The sequence below is a fragment of the Tursiops truncatus genome, chromosome 1, assembly GCF_011762595.2.
Source record: "Tursiops truncatus isolate mTurTru1 chromosome 1, mTurTru1.mat.Y, whole genome shotgun sequence".
In the NCBI taxonomy this organism is placed as follows: domain Eukaryota; kingdom Metazoa; phylum Chordata; class Mammalia; order Artiodactyla; family Delphinidae; genus Tursiops; species Tursiops truncatus.
In genome coordinates this window covers 146948603-146971265 of record NC_047034.1, presented here as the reverse complement: position 1 = coordinate 146971265, position 22663 = coordinate 146948603, and the positions used below count along the sequence as shown (strand labels likewise).

Genomic DNA, 22663 nt, shown 5'->3' with positions numbered 1-22663 from the left:
GCAAAGGGTAGCTTCAAGTGGCAAAGTTGTAGGCTTTTCATCTCTCATTACCTTGGTTGCCTTAAATACACTGATAATCAATTATGGTACAGCAGATGAAGACCAAGCAAGAACAATAATTTAAGTGATTTCCTCCTAGAGGTTAAAAATATCAGTAGATTTATCACTTAAAATAAAAGGGAGGACATGTAAAATCAATGTCTGATAAAAATCTACCAATAAAGGATCCCCATGGGCTAAAGAGCAATCAATTGCCAACAGCAAATGGCCTGAGTTACATGAACTAAAGCTGATGTGAATGTCGATGTCCAGTGATACCTGGTCAGTGGGCTCAAAAGGCAGAGGGTACAATATCACTGTACTGGATTTGTCTTAAAATGGAGCAAGAGTCCTAGCCATATCTCGGAACGATGACCCCCTCCTAGAAATCTGCTGTATAAAAATTTGAGGAAAACAGAGAAAAGTAAGTAAGAAAGGCAATTGTCAGGACTTTTTTTTAAGTTGTTTTTTTTTTTTTCTCCCAGGTCTTCTATCATTCCCTTGAGGTAGGTCTTCTGAGCTAAAACCAACCCCAACTGAGGCCAAGATCCATTAGTCATGAAAAACTTGAAGGGTAAAGAGGATTCATGAAGAGGGCTCTAGGAATTTATGCTGGGCACTGTAAGGACACTCTAGATGTGGAAAAGGACAGCATCCTCAATGTCAAAGATACAAGCTCACCCTTATTTAAGGTTTGGCATTTCAAGACAAACAAAAGAACAGGCTTTTCTTATTTAGGATGACAATTCTGACAGTCCAAAAGTTGTCCAGCCACCTTTGTTCTCAGGCTTTACCCTCCGACCTTTTGGAGTTCCAGGCATGAAGACGCTAAAATGATATCTGGCTCACCTGAACGGTGACTGGCATTCTGGGGCAGTGCGTTGGTGATGTTGGGCAGCTCATGCCCATAGTTCCCATCCTCCAGGGGACAGACATCCAGGTCATTCCACTTCTGCAGCTGCTGCAGCCAACAGGATTTTTCCTCCAATTTGCAATGTGGATTTAAAATGATGCACACCCATAACGCCCCTGGAAAAGAAAGCAACCCACATTCTTGACATCTCTCCTTTGATGTATGTCTAAGCCTTAATTTTTCAGTTTACTCTTTTCTTCCATTTTTTGTTGGTAGGAAAAGTTTCCAAAATATCAGCTTTTCTCAATATAAAAAAACAAATCTAAAAAAAAACCAGCCCCTGGGCTTCGCTGGTGGCGCAGTGGTTGGGAGTCTGCCTGCCGATGCGGGGGACACGGGTTCGTGCCCTGGTCCGGGAAGGTACCACATGCCGTGGAGCGGCTGGGACCGTGAGCCATGGCCACCGAGCCTGTGCGTCCGGAGCCTGTGCTCCACAACGGGAGAGGCCACAACAGTGAGAGGCCCACACACTGCAAAAAAAAAAAAAAAAGAAAAACCAGCCCCCAAACCAAATCTGCTAAAGTTTTCAGAAATGCTTATTTTTCCTTCCCAAAGGTTTCTTAAAGCAGAGTGACTATCTTGATATCTGGATATATGCCTGTGATGATGAACAAGACAGATTTGGGCTTGAATTCCGAGCTCAGATCTGCAGTCCAACAAACATTTATTGAGAGAGTTCTTGTTCAAGACCTTGTATTGGAGAATAAGACCCTGTTCCTACCCTTGAGGAGCTGTCCAATGGGGGAGATAGATAAATAAACACAGTGTCATTTGAATATGATAAGTGTTAAGATAAAGATATATTCAGGGTACAATAATAGCACAGAGGAAGGGCATTTAGCATAAGAAGGAAGGTGCTCAGAAAAGGATTTTAGTTGACCTTAGACTTTCTGAGCTTCAAATCCCTCAACTGTAAAACTGAGATCATAATGTAAAGGGCCTAGCATATTATTTGGCACAGAGTGGAATTTAGTATTTCCCTTTTCCAAGGAAAATCGTTTATTTGTACTTGGATTTTGATACTGTTGATCAGCTGTGATGCCTTAAAACTATCACATTCTTGGATCTTCTCTGTCACTATAGCAGAGTATCACATATTCCACATAACCAATGAGTACTGTTTCTTTGACCACATCACCCTTCTTTGCAAGCAAACCTGCTTCTTATTTTCAAAGTTGGCTATGTGGCTGAGACAGAAGTATTCTCAATCTCAAGTTAACAATAAGCCTGGCTGCAGAGTGTCTTAAGTTAAACATCCTTTGGGATGGTGTTACATACATAGACGGCAGTATATTCAGACACTATTTCAAGGCCCCTCAAAGTCAAATAGGAATGTTTTGAAAGACCATTTAAGCCTCAATTTCAGGTACTAACTAGAGGTGATGAAAATTCATTTCTATTGGCTCAATTCAGTTTTTCAAATCCACAGTGAAAAAGAAACTACACTATGTAATATAATAGTATTATATAATGATGGTTCTTAAGGGGATTATAATTAGGAGTCCCTCAAAAAATAATTATACTAAAGCATAGTAAATGCTATTATAACCACATATAAAATGCTATGAGAATATGTATGATGGAACAATTAACTCTGTAGATGGGGTCAGGAAAAGTTATAACATTTGAGTTTGTCCTTGAAGAATAAACATGAGTTAATTCTAGTTAAAAAATGGCTAACTAAATACATATGCTCATCATCAGTCCCTCTTGATACTTCACTAAAATGAAAGTAGAGGGATAAGAACAGGCATAAACTCACATAGACACATAGAATGGGAGAGATGAAAGAGAAGAGTCATAAAATTGGGAATCTGGAAGGCATGTGGATGAGAGATAGCTGACATAGCAGAAGAAAGTTGAAAACGCCATCAGCAGTTAGGAAAGCCCAGCAGCAGACTGATTCATGCTGCAGAGCCCCGCTGAAAGTGGGGCCGAAATATAGTGGAACAGGTTAGAAATTTGTCAAAGGTCTCAGGATCACAGACTTCCTCCTCTATTCAGGGTAGCTCAGTGCCTGTTCATTCTCTCTCCTGGAAGAAAACCAGAGCTTTACTCACTGGAAAGATAGATTCGGAGAGGCTCTGGATTGGGAATACTGTGTACAACTGAGGGTGAGGTTTCCATGCGAAAAACTGAGGGAGTAAGAAAAATATACATATTGTACAAATGGACACACTTACCCCCACCATCCAACCCTCTTTCCCTATTTGGTTCTGAGAAAACTGTGACAGGCTTATAATCCAGACATGGTGTTCATGTCCTAGCGTTTTGTGGAAGGTAGAACTTGTGAGTAAAAAAATTAGCTGAGGAAATATCTAAGCAAAGTGTTGAAGGAGCAGCCTGGTTTCTCTTGACTGCTTATAGTAAAATGCAAGAAGAAAGAAATTATTTAAAGACAGAACTGTGAATCAAAAAGGAAGCAGAACTTAAAGATGTGGAACATGCTCAGCCTATCCACATTGAAAAGAATGAGAAAGCCTGTTTGGGAGAGAATATAATGGTGTGACCCTTAGAGAGGTAAATCTTCATCTTTTATTGTAGGAATAAAAAGAGAATACCTAGAATTAAAAAATCAAGAAAGAACAGTTATTTAGAAATGTGGAGGCATGTTAGAAAAAGCAGCTGAAAGAATTAAAAATTGCTCTTTCTGAGAAGTAGGAACTGACAATGTGAAGGAATATGGCATAGGAATATTGTTTTTTATTATAAAGTTTGTAGAACTCTTTGACATTTTAACCTGTATACATGTATTACTTCATTTTGAAAGAAGAACAAGAGATAAATAGGAGTGGTTTGGGCGGAGAGATCGAGGGACGGTATATACCCAAACAGGGGAAAGGACATAAGTGAAGACAAAGACGTTCTCATGAGTCATTTTAGTTTCTTTGGATATTAAGTCTATTGGATGTTTTTTCGTTTTGGTAGAAAATTTTTGTCATCTAGCATGTTAGCTTTTAGTACTATTGGGACTGTGAGTTCCTACCAATTACAGTGTCCTTTCTGAACACCAGGTGGCAGGAAATCCCTAATATATAGGAGGTAAAGGAGGTAAAAAATTTCTAACCGTGTGACAGTAAGAAAGATGCACAAATATTCAGATCATAAAAATTACTTTCTCTACTTTTAGAATTTAAGAGTGCTAAAGGCCTGTATAAACCTCAAGAAAAAAATTTTTTTCTTCACATTGTAGTCTTTTCCTATGGTGTCTGTGTTACACTGTTTGCTGGTTCTTGTAAAATTAATGTAGGGATAGGGTCCCACCCACCAACAAACAAAAAAGATAAGAAAACCTCATCATTTAAGATGCGGGAAGAGGAGCGCTAAGAGCACAATTTTGAGGAAGCACCAATTTTTAAGTAATGAGCAGAGGAGAAGGAGGAATAAGCAAAAGAGATTAAGAAAGAAAGATAAGAGAGATGGAAGAACCAGGAGAAATTAGTGACACACAAGCCAATTAGCAATGTCTAATGAGGCAGAGTGTCAGTATTAGTAAGAAACATTTACTTTACAGTTTAAGATGTGCTTTTTGTTTATAGTGAAGTAAAAGATTTTCACATTTAATCTTCGTAAGTATAACGAGAACCAAAGAGAGGCCATTAAACTTGGCCTTATGAATGGCAAAATCAATAGGATAACAGGAACAGAAAACAGATTGGGTGAGTTGAGAGAGGCTTAACAGGCAAAAAAAGCAGGGAACTAACTACAGTCATCAAGGAGTTACCATTTCCTAGGCACTGAAATATTAAAAAGGGGATCCCTAGAAAGTGAGTACTTCCACCTGTAAGTTTAAAATGAGTTTTCTGTTTTACTAAGTCATTATGGATTTGTTTTAAAACAAACTCAAGAGATTGCTGCATCTCTAAGAAAGAGACAAGGCAAAAAATCCTGCAGGTGCCTACACGTAACAGGCATGTAGGGACTGTGTTACCATGATCCAAAAGCAGATTTTCCAGCAACTTAAAAAAAGCATCACCTGAGGATACGGGGAGGGGGAAGGGTAAGCTGGGACAAAGTGAGAGAGTGGCATGGACATATATACACTACCAAATGTAAAATAGATAGCTAGTGGGAAGCAGCTGCATAGCACAGGGAGATCAGCCCCGTGCTTTGTGACCATCTAGAGGGGTGGGATAGGGAGGATGGGAGGGAGAAGCAAGAGGGAGGAGATATGGGGATGTATGTATATGTATAGCTGATTCACTTTATTATACAGCAGAAACTAACACACCATTGTAAAGCAATTATACTCCAATAAAGCTGTTTAAAAAAAAAAGCATCAAAAACTCTAACCAAGTGTAGGTACTATGGAAGTTAAAATTTTACATAATTATTATATATTAAATATAATAATAAATAATAGCGACTATTTCTTTTTATGGGCTACGCATTATAATAGGCACTTTATATATATTATCTTATTCAGTCTTCCAACTGTGCGGGTCAACAGGACTTGGATTGGGTGTAGAAGGTAGAAAACAGAGGGAACCTAGGATGACTCAGATTTTCTTCTTGAGCAGCTAGATACATCTCACGACCCTGTACTGAGATGGGGAAAATTAGGCTTTGGCGGGAAAAATAAGAGTTCTGTGATGGTCATGTTACGTTTGAGATGTTTCTTAGACATCGTGGGAAGCTGGACACTGAGCCTACAGCTCAAGAGAAAGGTCAGAGCTAGAGACATAAATCTGTGACTTGCCTACATCTAGATTATATTTAAAGCCATGGGACTGAATATGATCACTTAGGTACAGAATGTAGACAGGGCAGTGGGTACTGCAGAATACTCAATATTTAGAAGGATTGAGAAAAGGAAGAGGAGCCTACAAAGCAGTGTGACAGAAAGTAGCCAGAATGTGGGAGGAAACCCAGGAGGGTGTGTGGGGTTATGAAAGCTAAGAGAGTACGTTTCAAGATGGGTATGGTCAATTTTATTGAAAACTGCTAAGAGGTCAAGTAAAATAACAACAGAGAAGTAGCCACTGCAATATGGAAGTCACTGGTGACTGTAGCAAGAGCTACTTGTCAGTAGAGTGGCAACAATGAGCAATGGAAGCTCAATTGCAGCGGGCTCGGGAGAGAATTGGAGGTAAGCAAATGGAAAGAGTGACTGCAGACAAGGTTTTCAAGAAGTGTTGTTTTGTGGGATAGGAAGGGTGGGAGGGAGGCTCAAGAGGGAGGGGATATGGGGATATATGTATACGTATAGCTGATTCACTTTTTTTTAACATCTTTATTGGAGTATAATTGCGTTACAATGGTGTGTTAGTTTCTGCTTTATAACAAAGTGAATCAGCTATACGTATACATATATCCCCATATCCCCTCCCTCTTGCATCCCCCTCCCCTCCTCCCTATCCCACCCACCCTTCTAGGTGGTCACAAAGCACTGAGCTGATCTCCCGGTGCTATGCGGCTGCTTCCCACTAGCTATCTATTTTATTTATTTATTTTTACATCTTTATTAGAGCATAATTGCTCTACAATGGTGTGCTAGTTTCTGCTTTATAACAAAGTGAATCGGTTATACATATACCTATGTCCCCATATCTCTTCCCTCTTGCGTCTCCCTCCCTCCCACCGCGCTAGGTGGTCACAAAGCACCGAGCTGATCTCCCTGTGCTATGCAGCTGCTTCCCACTAGCTATCTATTTTACGTTTGGGAGTGTATATATGTCCATGCCACTCTCTCACTTTGTCCCAGTTTACCCTTCCCCCTCCCCGTATGCTCAAGTCTATTCTCTAGTAGGTCTGCGTCCTTATTCCCGTCTTGCCCCTAGGTTCTTCATGACCACTTTTTTTTTAAAGATTCCATGTATATGTGTTAGCATACAGTATTTGTTTTTCTTTTTCTGACTTACTTCACTCTGTACGACAGACTCTAGGTCCATCCACCTCACTACAAATAACTCAGTTTCGTTTCTTTCTATGGTTGAGTAATATTCCATTGTATATATGTGCCACATCTTCTTTATCCATTCATCTGTCGATGTACACTTAGGTTGCTTCCATTTCCTGGCTATTGTAAACAGAGCTGCAATGAACATTGTGGTACATGACTCTTTTTGAATTATGGTTTTCTCAGGGTATATGCCCAGTAGTGGGATTGCTGGGTCGTATGGTAGTTCTATTTTTAGTTTTTTAAGGAACCTTCATACTGTTCTCCATAGTGGCTGTATCAATTTATATTCCCACCAACAGTGCAAGAGGTTTCCCTTTCCTCCACACCCTCTCCAGCATTTATTGTTTGTAGATTTCTGATGATGCCCATTCTGACCGGTGTGAGATGATATCTCATTGTAGTTTTGATTTGCATTTCTCTAATGATGAATGATGTTCAGCATTCTTTCATGTGTTTGTTGGCAATCTGTATACCTTCTTTGGAGAAATGTCTATTTAGGTCTTCTGCCCATTTCTGGATTGGGTTGTTTGATTTTTTGATACTGAGTTGCATGAGCTGCTTGTAAATTTTGGAAATTAATCCTTTGTCAGTTGCTACATTTGCAAATATTTTCTCCTATTCTGAGGGCTGTCTTTTCATCTTGTTTATGGTTTCCTTTGCTGTGCAAAAGCTTTTAAGTTTCATTAGGTCCCGTTTATTTTTGGTTTTATTTCCATTTCTCTAGAAGGTGGGTCAAAAAGGATCTTGCTGTGATGTATGTCATAGAGTGTTCTGCCTGTGTTTTCTTCTAAGGTTTGGTAGTGTCTGGCCTTACATTTAGGTCTTTAACCATTTTGAGTTTATTTTTGTGTATGGTGTTAGGGAGTGTTTTAATTTCATTCTTTACATGTTGCTGTCCAGTTTTCCCAGCACCACTTATTGAAGAGGCTGTCTTTTCTCCTTTATCAAAAATAAGGTGACCATATGTGCATGAGTTTATCTCTGGGCTTTCTATCCTGTTCCATTGATCTATATTTCTGTTTTTGTGCCAGTACCGTACTGTCTTGATTACTGTAGCTCTGTAGTATAGTTTGAAGTCAGGGAGCCTGATTCCTCCAGCTCCGTTTTTCGTTCTCAAGATTGTTTTGGCTATTCGGGGTCTTTTGTGTTTCCATACAAATTGTGAAATTTTTTGTTCTAGTTCTGTGAAAAATGCCAGTGGTAGTTTGATAGGGATTGCATTGAATCTGTAGATTGCTATGGGCAGTAGAGTCATTTTCACAATGTTGATTCTTCCAATCCAAGAAGGTGGTATATCTCTCCATCTATCTGTATCACCTTTAATTTCTTTCATCAGTGTCTTATAATTTTCTGCATACAGGTCTTTTATCTCCTTAGGTAGGTTTATTCCTAGATATTTTATTCTTTTTGTTGCAGTGGTAAATGGGAGTGTTTTCTTAATTTCACTTTCAGATTTTTCATCATTAGTGTATAGGAATGCCAGAGATTTCTGTGCATTAATTTTGTATCCTGCTACTTTACCAAATTCATTGATTAGCTCTAGTAGTTTTCTGGTAGCAACTTTAGGATTCTCTGTGTATAGTATCATGTCATCTGCAAACAGTGACAGCTTTACTTTTTCTTTTCCAATTTGGATTCCTTTTATTTCTTTTTCTTCTCTGATTGCTGTGGCTAAAACTTCCAAAACTATGTTGAATAATAGTGGTGAGAGTGGGCAATCTTGTCTTGTTCCTGATCTTAGAGGAAATGGTTTCAGTTTTTCACCATCGAGAACAATGTTGGCTGTGGGTTTGTCATATACGGCGTTTTTTATGTTGAGGTAAGTTCTCTCTATGCTTACTTTCTGGAGGGTTTTTATCATAAATGGGTGTTGAATTTTGTCAAAAGCTTTTTCTGCATCCATTGAGATGATCATATGGTTTTTCTCCTTCAATTTGTTAATATGGTTTATCCCAATGATTGATCTGCATATACTGAAGAATCCTTGCATTCCTGAGATAAACCCCACTTGATCATGGTGTATGATCCTTTTAATGTGCTGTTGGATTCTGTTTGCTAGTATTTTGTTGAGGACTTTTGCATCGATGTTCATCAGTGATATTGGCCTGTAGTTTTCTTTCTTTGTGACATCTTTGTCTGTTTTTGGTATCAGGGTGATGGTGGCCTCATAGAATGAGTTTGGGAGTGTTCCTCCCTCTGCTATATTTTGAACGAGTGTGAGAGGGATAGGTGTTAGCTCTTCTCTAAATGTTTGATAGAATTTGCCTGTGAAGCCATCTGGTCCTGGGCTTTTGTTTCTTGGAAGATTTTTAATCACAGTCTCAATTTCAGTGCTTGTGATTGGTCTGTTCATATTTTCTGTTTCCTCCTCGTTCAGTCTCGGAAGGTTCTGCTTTTCTAAGAATTTGTCCATTTCTTCCAGGTTGTCCATTTTATAGGCATATTGTTGCTTGTAGTAATCTCTCATGATTCTTTGTATTTCTGCAGTGTCAGTTGTTACTTCTCCTTTTTCATTTTGAATTCTATTGATTTGAGTCTTCACCTTTTTTTTCTTGATGAGTTGGCTAGTGGTTTACCAATTTTGTTTATCTTCTCAAAGAACCAGCTTTTAGTTTTATTGATCTTTGCTATCATTTCCTTCATTTCTTTTTCATTTACTTCTGATCTGATCTTTATGATTTCTTTCCTTCTGCTAAGTTTGGGGTTTTTTTTTGCTGTTGTTCTTCTTTCTCTAATTGCTTTAGGCGTAAGGTTACGTTGTTTATTTGAGATGTTCTTGTTTCTTAAGGTAGGATTGTATTGCTATAAACTTCCCCCTTAGAACTGCTTTTGCTGCATCCCATAGGTTTCAGGTCTTCGTGTTTTCACTGTCATTTGTTTCTAGGTATTTTTGGATTTCTGCTTTGATTTCTTCAGTGATCTCTTGGTTATTAAGTAGTGTATTGTTTAGCCTCCATGTGTTTGTATTTTTTACAGATTTTTTCCTGTAATTGATATCTAGTCTCATAGCATTGTGGTTGGAAAAGATACCTGATACGATTTCAATATTCTTAAATTATCAAGGCTTGATTTGTGACCCAAGATATGATCTATCCTGGAGAATGTTCTCTGAGCACTTGAGAAGAAAGTGTATTGTGTTTGGATGGAATATCCTATAAATATCAATTAAGTCCATGTTGTTTAATGTATCATATAAAGCTTGTGTTACCTTATGTATTTTCATTTTGGATGATCTGTCCATTGTTGACAGTGGGGTGTTAAAGTCCCCTACTATGATTGTGTTACTGCTGATTTCCCCATTTATGGCTGTTAGCTTTTGCCTTATGTATTGAGGTGCTCCTATGTTGGGTGCATAAATATTTACAACTGTTATATCTTCTTCTTGGATTGATCCCTTGATCATTATGTAGTGTCCTTCTTTGTCTCTTGCAATAGTCTTTATTTTCAAGTCTATTTTGTCTGACATGAGAATTGCTACTCCAGCTTCCTCTTGATTTCCATTTGCATGGAATATCTTTTTCCATCCCTTCACTTTCAGTCTGCATGTGTCCCTAGGTCTGAAGTGGGTCTCTTGTAGACAGCATATATATACGGGTCTTGTTTTTGTATCCATTCAGCCAGTCTATGTCTTTTGGTGGGAGCATTTAATCCTTTTACATTTAAGGTAATCGTTATGTATGTTCCTATTAACATTTTCTTAATTGTTTTGGGTTTGTTATTGTAGGTCTTTCCCTTCTCTTGTGTGTCCTGCCTAGAGAAGTTCCTTTAGCATTTGTTGTAAAGCTGGTTTGGTGGTGGTGAATTGTCTTAGGTTTTGCTTGTCTGTAAAGGTTTTAATTTCTCGGTCGAATCTGAATGAGATTCTTACTGGGTAGAGTAACCTTGTTTGTAGGTTTTCCCCTTTTCTCACTTTAAATATGTCTTGCCACTCCCTTCCGGCTTGCAGAGTTTCTGCTGAAAGATCAGCTGTTAACCTTATGGGGATTCCCTTGTATGTTATTTGTTGTTTTTCCCTTGCTGCTTTTAATATTTTTTCTTTGTATTTAATTTTTGATAGTTTGATTAATATGTGTCTTGGAGTGTTTCTCCTTGGATTTATCCTGTATGGGACTCTGTGTGCTTCCTGGACTGATTAACTATTTCCTTTCCCATATTAGGAAAGTTTTCAACTATAATCTCTTCAAATACTTTCTCAGTCCCTTTCTTTTTCTCTTCTTCTTCTGGGACCCCTATAATTCGAATGTTGGTGTGTTTAATGTTGTCCCAGAGTTCTCTAAGACCGTCTTCAATTCTTTTCATTCTTTTTTCTTTATTCTGCTCTGCAGTAGTTATTTCCACTATTTTATCTTCCAGGTCACTTATCTGTTCTTCTGCCTCATTTATTCTGCTATTGATTCCTTGTAGAGAATTTTTAATTTCATTTATTGTGTTGTTCATCATTGTTTGTTTGCTCTTTATCTCTTCTAGGTCCTTGTTAAACGTTTCTTGTATCTTCTCCATTCTATTTCCGAGATTTTGGATCATGTTTACTAAAATTACTCTGAATTCATTTTCAGGTAGACCGCGTATTTCCTCTTTATTTGTTTGGTCTGGTGGGCTTTTACCTTGCTCCTTCATCTGCTGTGCATTTCTCTGTCTTCTAATTTTGCTTAACTTACTGTGTTTGGGGTCTCCTTTTTGCAGGCTGCAGGTTCGTAGTTCCCGGTGTTTTTGGTGTCTGCCCCCAGTGGCTAAGGTTGGTTCAGTGGGTTGTGTAGACCTCCTGGTGGAGGGGACTAGTGCCTGTATTCTGGTGGATGAGTCTGGATCTTGTCTTTCTGGTGGGCAGGACCACATCCCGTGGTGTGTTTGGGTTGTCCTTGACCTTATTATGATTTTAGGCAGCCTCTCTGCTAATTTTAGGCAGCCTCTCTGTGGGGTTGTGTTCCTGTGTTGCTAGTTGTTTGGCATAAGGTGTCCAGCACTGTAGCTTGCTGATAGTTGAGTGGAGCCAGGTCTTAGTGTTGAGATGAAGATCTCTGGGAGCGCTTTCGCCATTTGATATTACGTGGAGCCAGGGGGTCTCTGGTGGACCAATGTCATGACCTCGGCTCTCCCACCTCAGAGGCGCAGGCCTGACACCCGGCCCGAGCACCAAGACCCTGTCAGCCACACGGCCTTACTACATGTGACATACTCTGATTTCTTCTATTCTTCCAACCTCATGATTGATAACGTTTGGGGGAAAGAATGATATTCTGTTCAAAAATCAAGTCAAAAACTTATCCACGCATCGATTTCTCAATCCAGGATCTTGATAAATAACCATCAAGCCTTTAAAATCCTTGATAGGTCTGTCTCACTGAATGGTTTTGATCTCATTACTTCCTTTTTTGAGCTAATGGTTGAAAATGGGGGTAGCTTGTAAAACTGGTAAAATATTGGCTTTGATGCTTCCTTATCAACATATACACTCTACATGAAGATTCTTGGGGAAACAGAAGGCTGCTGGGTACTGGTTCAGATGGGTAACAGTACCTTAGGAAGGGACGGAATGACTGCAGGCACTGAGAGTGAGATCCCAAAACAAGTTTGTGCTGCCTCCTGGTGGCACCTGATTCACAGGTGCTCAGTAAATGGCCATTACTTTCACTAGTCCGTAAATTCACTGGGTGCTCCCGGGTTTCTTTCTTGAACAGCCACAACGGAGGTCTGTCTGCACGCTCTGCAGCCTTCACACAACCAGAGAAGCAGGGTGACTGCACTCCCTGTGCCACATCCACGTGGCAATCTACATCCTTTAGGCCCCCCTAGCCCTGCCCAGAGACCTTCCATAAGGCTCTAACCCAGGCCTTAGCCGGGCCCTGAGAGACAAGGCTGTGAGGGTGCCCACCTGGAGTAGAAGCTCAGATTGGGCACTGCGCTTCCTGGGACCCAGGCAGCCATTGTCCTCGGGCTGGAGGAACTGCGTGCAGCTTGATTCACTTTGTTATACAGCAGAAACTAACAAAACATTGTAAAGCAATTATACTCCAATAAAGATGTTAAAAAAAAAAAGTGTTGTTTTGAATGGAAGAAGAGAAATGGGGCAGTAATTAGAGGGGGATGGGACCATCAAAGGCACTTGTTTTTTTGAGACTGAAACTATTAGAGCATATCTGTATGCTGATGGAACTGATCCAGTATTGAGGGAGAAATTAATGACGCCAGAGAAAGGAGTAACTGAGGAGCAAAATTCTTGAGAAAAGGAAATGGCATAGGAACCAGAGCAAGTATGTAAGGAGTGGCCTTTTATGGGAGCAGAGATACTTTATAGATTTTAAAAGAAGATTTTTAAAAGCATATGTGGGGACTTCCCTGGTGGCGCAGTGGTTGCGAGTCCGCCTGCCGATGCAGGGAACACAGGTTCATGCCCTGGTCCGGGAAGATCCCACATGCCGCAGAGCGGCTGGACCCGTGAGCCATGGCTGCTGAGCCTGTGTGTCCGGAGCCTGTGCTCCGCAACGGGAGAGGCCATAACAGTGAGAGCCCCGTGTACCGCAAAAAAAAAAAAAAAAAAAAGGCATATGTGTACAGACACGGAGAGATGAGAAAACTTCATGTCTGATTGCTTCTGTTATCTCTGGTTCAGGAACTGAAGGTAGTGAGCCCACTCCTCTAAATTCCTACAATCCCTGTCGAGGCCCTCCCCAGAAGAGCAGGCCTTGTGACCAGTAAGGAACCCTCAGAGTAATTAAGGGAAGCATGAATACACTTGCTCTAGTGTCTGACCCAATAAGGCTTCTCTTAGTGCAGTGTTTTTCAAAATGTGGTCTCTGGAACCGTGGCATCAGCATCCCCAGGGAACTGGTTAGAAATGCAAATTATCAGGCCCTACTCCAACCTATGTAATCAGAAACTCTGGGGACAGGGCCCAGCAATCTGTTTAAACAAGTACTCCAGGTTATTTTGAGAAGTTTGGGAACCACTGTCTTTGCAGAATGCTGAGAGTTTCTTGGAAGGTTGATATAGCAATTTCGTAGATATGAAAATATCACAATCAAGAGCTTTTCATAATGAACCGAAGTATATGACAAAAGCATTAAAAGCACTGGGATCTAGCTCTGCTTACTTCCTCTCACCTACCTTTGCCCCAAAGGCCAAGCCCAAATCCACAAAACAATCCCATGATTGTCACAGAAATTATTCCCAAGAGATTCAGGCCTCAGATGAAACTGACTCTCTGAAGACTAATTTCAAATTCTTAAGAAACATGCACTTTGGGGGAAAATAGTACATAACAAGGTGAAACTGAGGGAGATGTTGCAGAAGGATGTTTGATTTGGATTCAGACAGATTGGGGTTCCGATGTTAGAGCCACCACTTACTAGTGTGTGACCTTGAACAAGTAACTTTTTGGAGCTCATCTGTCTCCCCTAAGCTGATATGTTACCCTAGAAGGAAGGCCATGCCTACAATTCCTTCTGAGGAAAGAGTGTAAGAAGCTGTTCCCAACTTGCCATGCATTGTGACCCTGGTCACAACTGGTTGGACCAGTAACTTTAGACTAATAGTTCAACATTCCTGTAGTTCAGAAAGTGTGATTGTGTCAGAGAGACAGTTTTCTATAATTCTTTATTTTATTCTGTATCCAGAAGTAACCAGAGCTGTCTCTGTTTCTTTGCAACAAACACACAATTACCTCATAGGTTTGTTATCAGAATTACATGAAACAATGTGTGTACAATCTTTAACACAGAGTCTGGCACATAACGCTCAATAATGTAGCTCTTCATTATTAATGAGAACTCCAAAGCCATTAGTGCCCCAGGTGATATCAAGAAGCCTTAGCACCCAAATCAAAATCCCACACTCAGTAGCCCCAAAGTAACCAAGTATAGTCCCAGAGTCATTAAGCCTCATTCCCCATGGCTTTTAGCCCTAAGACTATAATGTATATGCTTCAGGGGAATTCACTAAAATCCTAAACTTTAGTTTGTTTTTTTTGTTGTTTGTTTGTTTTTGCGGTATGCGGGCCTCTCACCGCTGTGGCCTCTCCTGCTGCGGAGCACAGGCTCTGGTCACGCAGGCCCAGCGCCATGGCTCACGGGCCCAACCGCTCCGCGGCACGCGGGATCCTCCCAGACCAGACCCTCCCAGACGCGGGCACGAACCCGCGTCCCCTGCATCGGCAGGCGGACTCTCAACCACTGCGCCACCAGGGAAGCCCCTAAACTTTAGTTTTTTTCTTGTGCTATTTTGTATGAGTGGAAAGTTTGTCATTGCTTTCTGGGCTGGAGGGAATATGGAGAAGCTATAATAGAGCTTTTAGAATATGTCATATGGAAGTTTTCCAGTATAACCCAAGAGTGGGGCCATGACTGGATAGTGAGTTCAGAGTATGGAGGATTCTGCAAACAGGGGGAGGAGCTGAGTATTAGCCCTGCAAAACTAGCCTTGGAACAGGGGAATGATAAAGAGAAATAATGACTAAAGAAGATGGCCTTGATGAGAAGAATCTAGAACAGAGAAGCTAGTCAGGAGGCCACAGGTCTAATTTAATCTAAAAGTCCCCCCCCCCAAAAAAAGTCCCAAGGCCCTCAACCAGATCAGTGGTGATGGGAAGTAAAAAGTGTGAATGGACACTAAATTGCATTCTGAAGGTCAAGGAATCAAATTAATTTGGTGACTGGATGTAGGGAATGAACAAAAAATGAGTGCTTGACAACAAGTTTGGTAGAGTAAGAAATGGTGGTGCCAATGCCAGGTTCAGGGGAATCTCTTTTCACAGAAGCCCTGATTTCATTTTTGGGTTTCTCAAGTTTGAGGTGATCAGGAGATTTTTTTCAGGAGAAATGGTCATAGGGCAGTTGCTAATATGAGACTGGAACTCAGATAAGTGGAAAGAAGATGAGGATGAGATAGATCATCATAAAGGAAACTCTGAAGCCATGCTATTGAAAAAAAAGAGTTCTCAAAGGAGTATAGAGAAAGAATGGAAGTCCAAGGCCCAAGTCTTGGAAACTGCCTTATGTCTAAGAGGTTTGTCGGGGTGATAAAGAAAAGCAGATCCAGGGAAAGCAAGAAAAGTGAGTTTGGTAAGTATCTGGAGAGCCAGGCTAATGTCATGGAACAGAAGCCAAGCCAAAGGTTTTCTCTCACCAAAGGCTTCTATGTGGTAACATCTGGAACAGAATGCAGATGTCAATAGCAAAGCACAATGCTGTGGAAGAAACACAAGTGAGTTCAGAATTACTCTGGATAGCCTCTGTAGAGCCTAAATCTTCTGCCAATTGGGCTAAAGTTCACTTAGCAAGATCCATGTAATGACTGATGGCAAGTGTTCACTAACACTATTGCCAGGGGGCAAGCTGATAGGATAGACAGAGCACTTCTCTGAGATATGCGGACTTACCTAGCTCATCCCAGAGCTGCCTGCACTTATCTGTCATGGTTGTTCCTTGCTGCCTCCAGAGTGTGAGTCGTGGGTCAGCCATAAACTGCTCAGTTATTAGCGTCAGCATCCTGGCTCCATTGGAATCTCTCATCCGCAGCATCTCTCGAACCTGACACATAAGGAGGGGCAAGAGTTGGTGACTGCACATCATGACAAAGTAGGAGGAGAAAGAAGGGGAGGAGGGGAGGAGAAGATGAAGTAACTAAGCACAGCATATCCAAAGAGCCAAAAAGAAGGCCTCTTGTTCTGTATGTAAGTTCTTCGCATGTATCAAGAAAGGCTGCTGTGGGCAATGAGATACCACTTCACACTCACAAGGATGGCTAGAATCAAAAAGCCAGATAATAAGTGTTGGCAAGGATATAGAGAAATCAGAACCCTCATACATTGTTTGGCGGGAATGTAGAATGATGTAGCCACTTTGGAAATCAGTCTAGAAATTCCTCAAATGATTAAACACAGAGCTACCATATGGCCTATCAATTCCATGCCTAGAGAGAAATGAAAATATATATGTCCACACAGAAACGTTGTGCAAGAATGTTTATAGCAGCATTATTTATAATAGCTAAAAAATGGAAACAATCCAAATGCCCATCAACAGACAAATGGATAAACAAAAAGTGTGGTATCCATATAATGGAATATTACTTGGCCATAAAAAGGAATGGAGTACTGACACATGCTACAGCATGGATGTGTTTTTAAATACTTTAAAATACTATTCCAGGAGAAAGAAGCCAGTCCAGAATAGGGAAATCTATAGAGACAGAAAGTAGATTAGTGGTTGCTTAGGGCTGGGGGAGTGGGGCATGGGGAATAGGGGAGTGATAGGTAAAGGGTATGGGGTTTCTTTTTAAGATAATGAAAATGTTTTAAAGTTGACTGTGGTGATAGCTGTACATATCTGTGAATATATTAAAAACCACTGAATTGTACACTTTTTAAAATGGGTGAATTTTATGCTATGTGATTTATATTTCACTAAAGGTGTTAAGAAAAAAAAAAAAGAGAGAAAGCCTGCTGTGAGAGTCCCCAGTTCCAAAATACTAAGTCTCTTTAAAGCCTCATCGGGCAGCCTTGGGTTCAAAGCAGAGGGAAGGTAGCTTCATTACTAATCCCCCCAGGAATGCTAACTCACTTAGAGAGCTAAGCAGAAGGAGGACTGCCAGGGTGAGGCAGTAGGGGTCCCTGGATGCAACCTGCTCAAGTCTGCTCTGCTCAGCTCCCCTCCCCACAGTTAGTTTTCAAGCATTCAGTACAGGTAGGTCAAGTGAGCTAGCTACAACGCATGAAGCCAGAAGTGTGGTGAGCCCAGTTTACTTAAAAAAAAAAAAACTTTTCATATCTTACCTTGGCAAACATTGAATTGAGTTGCTTTCCAGAGCCATAGTAACCACCCTGGGAGAGAAAGAGCTTCACTTGTTCTTTCACCTGTTCCTCGTCCAAATGCCAACAGTTCTCATCATCAATGCTGGCCCCAGCTGTGGGGTCAGGGGCACCTGTGAGGAATGGGAATGATGAAATGAATCCCTTGAGTTCCTACCCTACACATTCAGCAGGAGGGGCCCTCTGTGAATATATTCAGAAACAGATGGGTATTCTGCCTTAATCTGGGCTTTGTCAATTGTGTGGGCCTAAACAAACGTAAGAGAGCTAATGCTAGTATCATGTTCACTAAACTCTCAGTCGTATCCTCTTCCAAAGTCTACAAATACCATCCTGGGGGAAAAAGCCCAGAAGGAAATACACAAACATGAAAATAGTGATGTATTTTTTTTCCCTAAGAGGATGACATTTTTTCTTCTTTTTCGTTTTTCTATGAAGTTCAAATAAGCCTTAAAGCACACATATTATTTTAAAATTAAAAAATACTTCCTTAGAAAATAAAAAATTCTCTTTTTAAAGCTCACTATAAAATTGTAGCTTCTCAAGTGGTGTCAACACTTCTAAATTTCTAGAAACTTGCCCCTGGGGACTTCCCTGGTGGCCCAGTGGTTAAGAATCCGCCTGCCAATGCAAGGGACATGGGTTCGAGCCCTGGTCCTGGAAGATGCCGCGGAGCAACTAAGCCTGTGTGCCACAACTACTGAGCCTGTACTCTAGAGCCCACGAGCCAGAACTACTGAAGCCCACATACCTAGAGCCCATGCTCTGCTACAAGAGAAGCCACTGCAATGAGAAGCCCGCGCACCACAACGAAGAGTAGCCCCCGCTCACCACAACTAGAGAAAGCCTGCATACAGCAACGAAGATCCAATGCAGCCACAAAAAAAAAAAAAAAGAAAAAGAAAAAAGAAACTTGCCCCTGAAGCACAGGCAGAGTTATATACATGGTGATATAATTTTACAAATTTGCACTCAAGATATCTTTTATATCTGGGCTCACCTCAGCAACATCACTTAAAACACAGTTTTAGTTATTTATGCATCCCTTTCCCCTAGTAGCCTGTTAGCTCCTTGCTCACAGTTGAATTACCTATAGCACAGTGCTGGTAATATGACAAGCACCTAGGAAATATTTGTGGAATGAAAACTGAATATTCTTCTGTCATCTTCTCAAAGACAAAGTCCTATGATAAGTTTTTAGAACCCTGTCTCCAAGTGACAAAAGACTGTAAGTCAATATTCTATAGGTGTGGTCATGCAGTCGGTTACAAATTCATCTTGTGTTTCATCAGTACGTCTACCAACCTTCTTGTACTCTTAGATCAAAGGCTTGCTTAAATGAAATCTGCAGAGAAAAGCTGCTCTTCTGCTAAGCTTTTTAAAATAAATTTATTTATTTTTGCTGTGTTGGGTCTTCATTGCTGTGCATGGGCTTTCTCTAGTTGCAGTGAGTGGGGGCTACTCTTCGTTGTGGCGCGCAGGGTTCTCATTGCAGTGGCTTCTCTTGTTGTGGAGCATGGGTTCTAGGTGTGCGGGCTTCAGTAGTTGTGGCACGAGGGCTCAACAGTTGTGGCTCGCAGGCTCTAGAGTGCAGGCTCAGTAGTTGTGGCACATGGGCTTAGTTGCTCCGTGGCATGTGGCATCTTCCTGGACCAAGGCTCAAACCCGTGTCCCCTGCATTGGCAGGCGGATTCTTAACCACTGTGCCACCTGGGAAGCCCCTGCTAAGCTTTTTTAGTGCATCTTATTCTCCAGGGAATCAGGAGGGCTCACACATTAATTTATTCTATAAATACTAATTAACACTATAAGCATCCAGTTTATGGAATCTACTACATGCTACTTTTCTTCAAATGTACTATTCTAAACCGAGTTCTGATCATATCACTTCCCTGCTCAGAAGTATTCAGTGATAAACTATTCTTAATAAATGAAGTCCAAATTCAGCCTAGCATTCAGGACCCTCCCCGGTCAGGCTCCTTCATTTCTAACCTTGTCTTTCCTATACTTACACTATGTTTCTAACCTTGCCTTTCCTATACTTACGCTATGTTTCAGCTAGAAACTTAGTATTCGCAGAAGTCAGTGACATTTCCTTATGACTTTACTTATGCTTTTATCCTTTACTTCCTTTCCTCTCCCCACAACCTGTTCTTTGGCCAGAAAACACTACTTCTCATCAATACTGCCTCAGCTCTACAGTCATGGCTGCAATGAGAAATGGAAACCATAAAGTAAGTATACAGAGAGGTTAATGCTGCCAAAATTCACCTATTGCTTAATTCACTTGGCAGGACTTTTTTACCCCCTCACTGAATTAGCTATATACCCAACTGCCACCATCAAATCTATGTCCATCTTATGCTCATATGCATAAAAAGGCAGTAACACTCTTCTTAGTACTTTATAATTACTTCTCTTAAACACCTGTTGCATTTTTTAACATCTTTATTGGCGTATAATTGCTTTACAGTGGTGTGTTAGTTTCTACTTTATAACAAAGTGAATCAGTTATACATATACATATATCCCCATATCTCCTCCCTCTTGCGTCTCCCTCCCACCCTCCCTATCCCACCCCTCTAGGCGGTCACAAAGCACCAAGCTGATCTCCCTGTGCTATGCGGCTGCTTCCCACTAGCTAGCTATTTTACGTTTGGTAGTGTATATATGTCCATGCCACACTCTCACTTTGTCCCAGCTTACCCTTCCCCCTCCCCGTATCCTCAAGTCCGTTCTCTAGTAGGTCTGCATCTTTATTCCCATCTTGCCCCGAGGTTCTTCATGACCTTTTTTTTTTTTTTTTAGATTCCATATATATGTGTTAGTGTACAGTATTTGTTTTTCTCTTTCTGACTTACTTCACTCTGTATGACAGACTCTAGGTCCATCCACCTCACTACAAATAACTCAATTTTGTTTCTTTTTATGGCTGAGTAATATTCCATTGTATATATGTGCCACATCTTCTTTATCCATTCATCTGTCGATGTACACTTAGGTTGCTTCCATGTCCTGGCTATTGAAAACAGAGCTGCAATGAACATTGTGGTACATGACTCTTTTTGAATTATGGTTTTCTCAGGGTATATGCCCAGTAGTGGGATTGCTGGGTCATATGGTAATTCTATTTTTAGTTTTTTAAGGAACCTTCATAATGTTCTCCATAGTGGCAGTATCAATTTATATTCCCACCAACAGTGCAAGAAGGTTCCCTTTTCTCCACACCCTCTCCAGCATTTATTGTTTGTAGACTTTTAGATGATGGCCATTCTGACTAGTGTGAAGTGATACCTCATTGTAGTTTTGATTTGCATTTCTCTAATGATTAGTGATGTTGAGCATTCTTTCATGTGTTTGTTGGCAATCTGTATATCTTCTTTGGAGAAATGTCTATTTAGGTCTTCTGCCCATTTTTGGATTGGGTTGTTTCTTTTTTTGATATTGAGCTGCATGAGCTGTGTCTAAATTTTGGAGATTAATCTTTGTTAGTTGCTTCATTTGCAAATGTTTTCTCCCATTCTGAGGGTTGTCTTTTGGTCTTGTTTATGGTTTCCTTTGCTATGCAAAAGCTTTTAAGTTTCATTAGGTCCCATTTGTTTATTTTTGGTTTTATTTCCATTTCTCTAGGAGTGGGTCAAAAAGGATCTTGCTGTGATTTATGTCATAGAGTGTTCTGCCTATGTTTTCTTCTAAGAGTTTGATAGTGTCTGGCCTTACATTTAGGTTTTTAACCATTTTGAGTTTATTTTTGTGTATGGTGTTAGGGAGTGTTGTAATTTCATTCTTTTACATGTAGCTGTCCAGTTTTCCCAGCACCACTTATTGAAGAGGCTGTCTTTTCTCCACTGTATGTTCTTGCCTCCTTTATTAAAAATAAGGTGACCATATGTGCATGAGTTTATCTCTGGGCTTTCTATCCTGTTCCATTGATCTATATTTCTGTTTTTGTGCCATACCATATTGTCTTGATTACTGTAGCTTTGTAGTGTAGTCTGAAGTCCAGGAGCCTGATTCTGCCAGCTCCATTTTTCTTTCTCAAGATTGCTTTTGGGGGGAGCTTCAAGATGGCGAAGAGTAGGACGTGGAGATCACCTTCCTCCCCACAAATACATCAGAAATACATGTACATGTGGAACAACTCCTACAGAACACCTACTGAACGCTGGCAGAAGACTTCGGAACTCCCAAAGGGCAAGAAACTCCCCATGTACCTGGGTAGGGCAAAAGAAAAAAGGAAAAACAGAGACAAAAGAATAGGGATGGGACCTGCACCAGTGGGAGGGAGTTGTGAAGGAGGAAAGGTTTCCACACACTTGGAAGCCCCTTCGTGGGTGGAGACTGCAGGTGGTGGAGAGGGGAAGCTTTGGAGCCACGGAGGAGAGTGCAGCAACAGGGGTGTGGAGGGCAAAGAGGAGGGATTCCCGCACAGAAGATAGGTGCCGACCAGCACTCACCAGCCTGAGAGGCTTGTCTGCTTACCCACTGGGGCGGGCGGGCACTGGGAGCTGAGGCTTGGGCTTTGGAGGTCGGATCCCAGGGAGAGGACTGGGGTTGGCTGGGTGAACACAGCCTGAAGGGGGCTAGTGCGCCACAGCTAGGTGGGAGGGAGTCCGGGAAAAAGTCTAGAGCTGCCGAAGAGGCTAGACACTTTTTCTTGCCTCTTTGTTTCCTGTTGCACAAGGAGAGGGGATTAAGAGTGCTGCTTAAAGGAGCTCCAGAGATGGGCGTGAGCCGCGGCTATCAGCACGGACCCCAGAGACGGGCATGAGATGCTAAGGCTGCTGCTGCAGCCACCAAGAAGCCTGTGTGCAAGCACAGGTCACTATCCACACCTCCCCTCCTGGGAGCCTGCGCAGCCCACCATTGCCAGGGTCCCATGATCCAGGGACAACTTCCCCGGGAGAACACACGGCACGGCTCAGGCTGTTGCAATGTCATGATGGCCTCTGCCGCCGCAGGCTCACCCTGAATCCGTACCCCTCCCTCCCCCAAGCCTGAGTGA

General features: G+C 41.2%; 1 protein-coding gene across 1 annotated transcript in view; it reads right to left on the bottom strand.

The window, feature by feature from the left end:
* ZSWIM5 (zinc finger SWIM-type containing 5) overlaps nt 1-22663 on the bottom strand; it is a 260922-nt gene that overhangs the window by 43690 nt on the left and 194569 nt on the right. Inside the window, exons 3-5 of the mRNA XM_019937905.3 lie at nt 17623-17771; nt 16228-16378; nt 889-1068 (exon numbers count right to left, since the gene is read on the bottom strand). Of these exons, the coding sequence (XP_019793464.1) occupies nt 889-1068; nt 16228-16378; nt 17623-17771 (480 nt within the window). The remainder of the gene's footprint in view (nt 1-888; nt 1069-16227; nt 16379-17622; nt 17772-22663) is intronic.